The following is a 9,437-nucleotide window of genomic DNA, read 5'->3' on the forward strand; positions in this document are numbered from 1 at the left end:
ATTTATTGCCCTGATAGATTTCTCTTCTTTCTTAAAACACTCCCTTCTTTTCTTTCTCCTGCACTCTTCTGAATCTCTGGCTCTGTTCCCATTTTCAAAAATTATGATAGTGGAGAACAATAGGTATTCAGGTAAGGAGTAAACCGTAGCTAGTGCCAGCCCCAGAGAGAGTTACCTGGTTCAGAGTGCCTTCTGCAAGGAAAGAGTAGGGCAAACCAGCTTGATGGACCCTCTTTAATTGCTGCTGTGATTTCTCTCCCTGTGGCACTACAAGGCCAGAGCTCTGACCAGATGTTTAAATGTGCTCAGCCAAAGGCCTGCACACTGTGTGCTAATCATTACTCTTTCCTTTGATAAAATGGATGTACAGTAATATTGTCACCTGCAGTTCTGACTGTGATCATTTCTTGATTCCCACCTTTAGGTCCCCCTGGCTCCAGATGGCGAGATTATGGGGCTTTGGCTATCATAATGGCAGGAATTGCCTTTGGATTTCACCAGCTCTACAAGGTAGATGTCCCTTCTACTCTGTACTCTGAGACAAACATATTACACTGCTTGTGTCCAAATGTTGGTTCCAAGCTGGTGAAGCATCTCTGTTCTCACTGGCACTGCCATTGGTACATTTGAGAAATGTAACACTTTACATGAATATGCAGAGTCAAAAAGTGGCAAGCAAACAAAACTGGTTTTTAGCTATGGATCTCAGACTGGAAATAAGGTGATTTCCATTGTGTATGCTCTTGTTGAAGCATGTAACATTCCTAGGATGAGGCTGCAGGAGGTTCCATGGTGGCTAGAGGAGAGTTGTGACCTATTATATCCAGCGTACCCTCTGCAAGGATGGAATGAGGAAGATTTTGTGACTGTGTCCAGACTTAGGAGCTGGTTTTCAGCACTACAACAGATGTAACCACAAAACTCCTCTTCTGCAACTTCTTTTAGTTAAACTTCTTTTAAAAATGAGGGAATTCCTTTTCTCAGCCAGATGTGTGGATGAATGATCACTGGCTCCGTGATAAAGACTGGGATTTGGGGGAGTGGGATTTGAGGATGTTTCTGGTAGATTAGAAATAGTGCTTTGCACATCCCTGTTTCCTGAAAAAGTTTCTGTACTCCATGCAGAAGTACCTGGTCCCTCTCATCATGGGAGGCAAAGAAGACAGGAAACAACTTCAGAGGATTGAGTCAAACATTTCTGAGATGAGTGGCAGCGTGACACAGACAGGTAAAGATTAATGACTCCATCAATTCACCCCTCAAAGCTTTTCTCCATGTGCCCTCCATTCTGCCAAGACCCCCACCCTTTTCTTTCCCTCCATCTTCACTTTATGTGGTGACTTCATTTATCTGCTCTGAGAATCTGTTCACATTTGCAAATGAAGCCGCCGTCATTTCGGTTTAATTTGAAATTGCTTGTTTACTGTCGGCACGGCCTCAATTAATTATGTTTTTACGGAAAGGCTCCCAACCTCAGAATATTAATAAGGGGAATAAAATGACAGCCTTTCGGAGGGCTGTAAAGTTCATTTTTAATTTCTGCTTCTCTGATGTTTTCAGGGGCTTTTTTTTTTGGTGGTTTCTCCCCACCTTCCATCTGAAAATCCGAGGAAGGGTCAGGAAAGTCTGTAATTACTGTGCCTCCCTGACCTTAGCCACCTTCTATGTTATTGACTCTATAGGGTGTGTGTTCATTACCTGATGTCCTAATGATGGTCTGGACTAGCTGCTACCTGTCACACCAATAGAGTTTTTAAATTTATTTATTTTATCAGCGTGTTTTCTCCCTGGAAGCTTTGGATAAAGTGCCAAAGTAGAAAAAGTTCTACAGCTGAAGTTGGAGTCCAGCAGAAGTTTTCAGTGTTTGCTGGAGTGTCAAAGGGGAGTGCAGGATGCTCTCTTGAAATAAAAGGGGAAAAGTGTGAAGTATATTCAATTGGAATGAAAAAAACTGATTTTCAGTAGTAAGTTTATTAAAGATGTTGGGATTGAAGGAGCTGGTAGATTGAGAATAGGAGGATGCTAATCAGACTTTCCATTGAAGGGTGAGAGGAAAAGAGGAAAATCTTTCATTTCTCATGATACCCTTAGGTCAGCCCTGAGGGCAGCCTCTCCCCAGACTGGAGCTAGCCCCAGTGTTTGCCTGCAAGAGCACTGAGATAGATAAATGATACAAACATTGTGTAAGTTCAGGGAGATGAACAAATCATAAACCAATATAATTAAAAGGGAGAGGTTTTGGACGGATATACTGTGGGCTATAGACATCTATACAATGGAAAGATAAACTAGAAATACTGGAGGTTAGATGCAGTGCAGGTAGATTACCCATAGTGCAAATAAATCATATGGATTAAAGTGAGCAGGCGGGCATAGATAAATTAAATGTAGTAGGAATAGAGGCATCTTTGTAGCTAGACAGCAGGGAAGGCGTGGGTGAGTGTGTATCTGTGGATGGATCTTAGTTTAACTCTTCTGCTTTTTCCCTTACAGTGACTCAGTTACAGACAACCTTAGCAGCTGTCCAGGAGCTGCTAATCCAGCAGCAACAGAAAATCCAAGAGCTCACCCAAGAACTGGCTGCTTCTAAGGTACCAACTTCCAACTCTTCACCTTTAGAGCATCATCAGTTTTGGAGCATGCATGGCTTCTTCTGTGGGCACATGGAAGGCACCTTTTGGGTTCACAACCCAGCTGTCAGCTCTGCCATATCTCCAGTTTCTTTGCATCTGACTTCTTCATGGGTGGTGTGGTTAGAGCACTGGATATGAGTTGGGTACTCGCTGAAATACGTCTGATTTCGGAGAGGATTTTTTTTTTACTGTGTAGTTTTAGATGAAGCTCCTGTGTCTGAGGCCTCAGACCTGTTCTCAGCTCTGTATCTTGTGCTGCATTTGAGATGAAATGATTGTGGAGTTAGTCCACTGACCAAAAGAGGCAAAGCCAGCTGGGCAGAGAATTTTTTTGTGTATGTGGTATGTAATTTTACACTTTTGTATTTCTCCTTTACTCTGTACATCCTGTTCAGCCAAGCATACACTTGAAAGACGGTATTTAAGTCACTTGTTCAGATCCAGGTAATGGCCAAACGTTCTCACTATCTGGGTTCTTGTTTCAATGATTTTAGTCAGCTGAGTGTAACAGGTGGCCTCATTACAACCCAGTTAATGACACACAGTGACTCCTTCCCCTTGACTCTTGACGTGACCTTGGCAATAAAACCATCAATTCTGACTAGTTTGTGTGGTTACATATGTAAATAAAGTAACCACTTTTAACCAAAATTGATTTTCTTTCTGACAGTGAGAATTAGTGCTTTACTCCAAAGCACTTTGCAGCCACTGGCCCAAGCATCCTGTCAGCCAGGAGCTGGTGACACGTGAGGCAGGGTGGATGTGAGGCAGTCACATGAAGTCTTCCTTTGACTCACAGGCTTGGATTGCTCTCAGTTATCTGGTGGTGTTCTGTGTACAGGGAGATTTTCCTGTGACCCCCTTCAGGCTGTGTCACAGCCCTTCACCTGCAGCAGGAGCATTGTCTTCTCCCCTTAGCACAGGTCAGTCTCACAGCCACCCTTTGATGGCGTGTGCCCAGTGGGCACAGCTGACCGTGCCCCCTGTGCAGGAGGAATCCCTCAGTGGCACAGCTGTAAACGCAGCCAGGAAAGGCACTTTATGGTCACAGCACTGTGCTGCAATTTTCCTTGGGAACTGTGGCCTGACAGTGGCCCGGAGCCAGGCCGGAAATTGGAAAACTGTTTTCGGGTCTTAAGTGTTAAGATTAAGAACACATGTTGAGCTTTAAGAAGGAAAAAGACCGTAAGTCTTGGTGGTTTAGAGAATCTTGAAGAAGTTTTCCTTCCCCCCTCTCTACCCCCTGCACTGAAATGGTAGCACACATTGTTATGATATCTAAACCTCATGTGTACAAAGAAAAACTTGGGCAACCCCACAAACCAAAGAATAAAAGCTGTGTTTTCTCAGCTGTAATGTAAGTTTTTATATCTGCTTTTCAAACTCCTACTGGCATGCTGTAAAAAATTAAAAAGAGGGACTTTAAGTAATTAAAAAACCTACATAAAAATTCAAGGCTTGAATTTTCTACAACTGTTTTTAAAGAGACTGGCTAAAAAGCCCCAGATGTCAGATTTTATTTCTAAATCCTAGGGATCTGGCACCATATGTGTTTTGGAAATTTGAGTCCTTTGCAGGCCAGTGAGTGGAAATCACTCCCTTGTTAATGTGCTGCTGCAGCTTTCAAGGTCTTAGAAAGCCAGAACAGTGGCTCCTGGATTCTTGCTGTCTGAGGGCTGGGAGTGTGAATCCTGAGGGAACTCATCTGTGTAAAACACAGCTACTACAGCCTGAGCCTCTCCCAGCCCGTTGGGTTTGAAGCCCAGAAGTCGCTGTGAGCAGTGCTGGCTGCAGGGTGACTCTGCAGCAGCTCAAGTCTGTTTAAGAGTAAATTCTGCTTACATCTAGTGGGAACTGTTGAGGAGGAGTTTTGTGTTATTCCAGTTCTGGCTTCCTTTGGTGAGGAATTTATTAGAAGTGTCTCTGCAGTGATACTCACCAGTGTTCTTGTTCCTAATGGCTTTTAGCAGAATTTGCTTTGGGGTATGCCAGGCACGAATAGTCTTTGGTCTTATGGCAACAGGAATTACTGGAGCAAAAGGATGGGATAACCATAAACCATGGCCTGTGTTTAGAAAACTCCCACTTCTCAAATTCCAAAAGGGTTAAAAGAAAGAATGCCAAAAGTATTGTTTGCAGCATGTTATCCTCAGTTACTTACTCTAATTTCTGCCTGATATCCCATGGCAATTGTGATGCAATTCTGACAGCAGCTGTACCAGGCTTCCATGAGTTACTTACCATCTTTCCCCACAAAAGTGCATTCGTTGCCTTGAAATATCCAAGAGAGTGCCAGCTGCTTCGGGAGAGAGGACCTGGTAACTCAGGCATAGATCTAATTCTTCAGATCAAGTAGGGACAATTTTTGCAACTTTCAAGTGTGTATTTATCAGCCCACGTCTAAATGCCACAGAGTGAGGATAATGGATTCTTTCTTTGATAATTCAGGAGAAATGAGCAAATGGTTTTAAAACAGTTGTTAATATGTACTATTCGAATTGCCTCAGCTAAGTTCTGTCACAGGAAGGAGTAAAGGACCTGTTCAGGATCCTAGTTCTAGTTCTTCTCTAGAAATCATTCATAGGTCAGTGCCAAATGGTTTGGTTTATCCCTCTGTGCATTGTTCTCTGTCTGATACGTTGGTGAAAAACATCCAATGTGGGCCCAGCTGTGCCTGAATTCTCACAAGTGCTGGCCTCCTGAAAAAAGAAATACCCCCTTGAGATGCCTTAGCAATGGTTTGTGCATGGGATTGGAGACAAGATTAATTAGTCTCCCAAACACAAAGCAAATATTGAACAGTTTTGGCACCTTGAGACAATTATTATTTCTGGTGATCTTGGGGATCTGTTCAAGTAATTCTTAGTGTGGAAGTTGTTTTGCTCAGATCTGAGAGGTTTTAAGTGATACAGTTTATGTATTTTATCCACAGGACTCGAAATTCCTGGATGGGAGCAGAACAACATAAGAGAAAGTGACATTGTGAACTATCTTCCAGTTCAGACATTGATCTCTCTGTCTTGTTTTTCACGTTCTAGGCCACAACTTCCACCAATTGGATTCTGGAGTCACAGAATATTAATGAATTGAAATCGGAGATCTACTCCTTGAAGGGCCTTCTCCTGAACCGGTATGGATACAATATGTCAGCAGACTGTTGTTGGGAAAGTGCTGCTTTCTGGGATTCCCTCAGTCGTGGAGAGGAAAGGCATTTCCAACAGGAACTACCTCTATATCCTGTTACTGCTATTTTAATAATGCCATTTTGCACTCCACTATCACTTTCTGTTTGCAGGTCTCAAAATGCTTTTCGAACTGGCCTTAAATCACAGAGTGCTTTAGGGAATTGATAAGATTTCTCCTTTTTGTTTGCACTTCCCCCACAGTCAGGATGCCTCTCACTTAGTTCGAGGAATTGACTGCATCTGCACCTGTATTCTGTTTTAGAAAGTCACTTCAGGGTGGAGTTCAGCCGCCTTGCTCATGGTCAGGGCATAGCCAGCTGAAAAGAATGGTGCCAGAGCAGAGCACCCACAGAGGATGGGGTGAGCTCTGCAGTGGCTGCTGGTGGCAGCAGCAGGGGAGGTGAGAGCAGCTCCTGTTCCCTCTTCAGGCTCAGGGAAGGCAATGCTGAGTGTGACACTGGGTGCAGGAGAGCTGCCAGCTTTCCTCTGCTCTTGTCTGTGGCTCTTGCCAGCTGCCCTGAGGGGCACGAGGACCCCCTGGCACACAGCCTTTGCAGACCTTCATCTGACTCCTCTTCATACTCCCCCTTTTCACACACACAGGCAAGGATGCATGGGAGTACTACATCAGACATGCTTTTGTGCTTTGCCCTTCATGATGGATGGCTCTCTGAGGGCACCAGTGCCCCCCTTGCACTTAAATTTGTCCTGTTTGGCACCTGGAATCTCCTGTTAGTACTGGGCATTAGCCTGATAGTATCATATCCTTAAAATCCACCTGGGAAGGACTCGGGAGCAGCTTTCCAGCTGGTATGACTCCATTCAAGTCAGAGGAGCTGAACCAGTTTGTGGCAGCCAGGGCCTGGCCCAAACATGTAAAGTGCGTGCTGGGACTGGGAGAAAGGCTCTGGATTGCAGAATGCAAGAGTGGTGTATCACAGGGAGGTGAGAGCCAGGTGGTGAAATTCCCTGGCTCAGGCACTTGGTGTGTCTGACTTCTTGCTCCACTGGGAATTCTCTGTACCAATTAATTACTGATTGTCTTATAAAGGGACACCCATGTCTTTTCACAGGCAGTATTCCTAAGTGCTAGCTTACTTTTTAAAATTGGCCAAATCAGATCATTTTAGTGCTTCAGACTGCCCAGCTGGGATATTTTCCTTGTGTACAGGCTCAATTGTGAGTGCTTGTAAAGCACTTCGAGAATCTCTCTGGAGAAGTGAAGTGGCCTTGGTTTTGCTCATTTATGGCAAAGAGGCTTGCAGTTTCAGTCTTGCAGAAACCCTTCAGTACTTACAATAAAAGCCCCTTTCTTTCCTTTTCTTTCCCTCTTGTCCTCCCCAAGGAGGCAGTTCCCTCCCTCCCCTTCAGCTCCTAAGATCCCGTCATGGCAGATCCCAGTGAAGCCAAGCTCACCCTCCAACCCCGTTGTAGCCAACCACAACAGCAGCAGTGACATCTCCCCAGTCAGCAACGAGTCCACCACGTCGTCCCCGGTGAAGGAGAGCCACAGCCCCGAGGGCTCCAAGGCCAGCTGCCACCTGCTGAGCACGGAGGAGAGCAGCAAGGCCGTCATCGACGTCACGGGCCAGGTGCGCATGGAGGTGCAGGGCGAGGAGGAGAAACGGGACACCCCCAGGAATGAGGAGGAGGAAGAGGACGATGAGGATGATGATGTTAGCCATGTGGATGAGGAGGAATGTCTGGGTGTCCAGACTGAGGACCGCCGAGGAGGGGATGGCCAGATCAATGAGCAGGTGGAAAAGCTACGAAGACCCGAGGGGGCCAGCAATGAGAACGAGATTGACTAAGACACCCTGGCTGCTGCTGCTGCTGCTGCACATCTCCCCCAGCCTGCTGCACTGTCCCCAGTGCCTCTCCCATTTTGTGGAGGGAAAAGCTACCATTCCCTGCAGTGATTCTCCCTTGATTGACCTTGAGCAAGGTTGTGATTGCTCAGTGAACAACATGATTACCCTGTTTCGCTACAGGGCTTTGTAGTCTGGCAGTGGCTTCTTCTCCCCTCCCAGCCCTTCTTCCTGTGAGCTGGGGTCACTGCCAGGCTGGCAGACCGATGGCCTTACCATGCACCACAGCTACACCCTCTTACAGGAGCAGTTGGCCTCTTGCTGCATCCTAGAGCCCTTCTATCCAATTTCAGAAACCAGTCTGTCCTGAGCTCTTTGATTTCACAAGCCTTTAATCCCACATAAGGCCCAAACCAGTTCTGCTTCCCAAAATAACCCTGTTTTATTTCTCAGACTACTTGATACTGTGTTGCAAAAAAGAAAAAAAGGAAAAAAAAAAAAGAGAAATAAAGAAAAAATAAAAGAAAAAAACCATCTCAGTCTTGGCTCTTCCAAACCTTATGCCAAGCCTCAAGTTGCTGAAACTACCTAGCATGTGAAAACACTAAATTTCTGTGGGGTCCAAAGAATGCTATTTCCACCCCGCATGCTTATGTTCATCAGAGTGGCCTGTTGGTAGGCACCAAGGCCAGGTGTCATGGCCCAGTAAATCCATGGGAACAAGTGGCTTTGTTGATGGTTGCTCCCCAGTAAAAGGCTTTAGAAGAAGTTGACTCCCCTCATCCCAGTTATTACCCTTTGTCCTCCAAAGACAAGGAGCTCACATCAGTTTTTGACATCTTATATTTCATTTACAGCTGCCCTGAATGAATAAATAAATGAACGGGGTGAAATCAGATGCTGAAATAGTTGATTCATTCTGAATATTTGCAATGTTTTTTAGCCTTTTTTTTCCTCCCTAAATGAGAAGAAAAATGATCATAAATGGTACCTCTCCAGTGACAGGCACCTGCTTCAGCAAAGCAGTCTCTCTAGCAGAGAGAACAGCTCCAGTTCTGAGGTTTAACCACTGGTCCCTCTTGCCCAGTCCAGCCTTGTTCTTTGCCCCGTTGGGCCGTACACAAACCAGTGAATTTGAAACCTCTCATTTGCAGCATTGTGTTTGCAGCTGGTAAAATGGTGGTGTCCAATGATACTCTTCACTGCACCAGAGCATCTTAGCAGAGCAATTCTTGTAACAACTGAGTCCCACTGTCCTCACCAAGCAAGTGTGCTCGTCTGTGTGATCATGTATAGATTTCAAATATAAAATATGATTGTATATAATTGTAATAAATATGAGTTACCACTATTTAACACCAGGCTATTACTGGGTTACTGTGGCTCTTATTTTGGGGAGAAATACACATGTAGGGTGGTCAGGGGAGGGGAAAGGGATGGTTACAGAAACCTGGTCCTTTCAGAGTGTTTCCCAAAGGACATTTGTGGTTGGTTTAGTGACTGCCCAGTCCCGGGCACTGTCATCAGGAGGCAGTGGTGCAAGTGCAGCGTGAGGTACACCACAGGCAGCTCTGAGAGCCTGGGAACGCTGTGCCGTCCCCGACGGTGCAGAGGCTGGCTGGGTGTGCCCCGGCGAGGGCAGCGCAGCCATTCTGTGCCTCTGCTCCCAGCAGGAGGCTCTGCAGGGTGTGGAATAGTGCTGCCTCCTGCTCCTTCCACCAGCAGCAGGAGGTGCTGAAGGGAGCTGTGAGTTATCCCGTGGCCCCTGCGTCTTATCTCCAGGAGGGAATGCTGTGCTGGATCCCATGACT

The 9,437-nt window shown here is 45.7% G+C and overlaps 1 protein-coding gene across 3 annotated transcripts in view; it reads left to right on the forward strand.

Annotated features, from left to right (window-relative positions):
- The window catches only part of PEX14 (peroxisomal biogenesis factor 14), a 68,570-nt gene extending 59,583 nt beyond the window's left edge, over positions 1–8,987 (forward strand). For all 3 annotated transcript variants that reach the window (XM_066334556.1, XM_066334558.1, XM_066334557.1), the window contains 5 exons: positions 425–510; positions 1,126–1,228; positions 2,494–2,591; positions 5,672–5,763; positions 7,164–8,987. In XM_066334556.1, the coding sequence (XP_066190653.1) occupies positions 425–510; positions 1,126–1,228; positions 2,494–2,591; positions 5,672–5,763; positions 7,164–7,629 (845 nt within the window). In that variant the 3' untranslated portion in view covers positions 7,630–8,987. The remainder of the gene's footprint in view (positions 1–424; positions 511–1,125; positions 1,229–2,493; positions 2,592–5,671; positions 5,764–7,163) is intronic.
- Positions 8,988–9,437: the final 450 nt, after the last annotated feature.

Source organism: Sylvia atricapilla, chromosome 22 (assembly GCF_009819655.1).
Source record: "Sylvia atricapilla isolate bSylAtr1 chromosome 22, bSylAtr1.pri, whole genome shotgun sequence".
NCBI lineage: Eukaryota > Metazoa > Chordata > Aves > Passeriformes > Sylviidae > Sylvia > Sylvia atricapilla.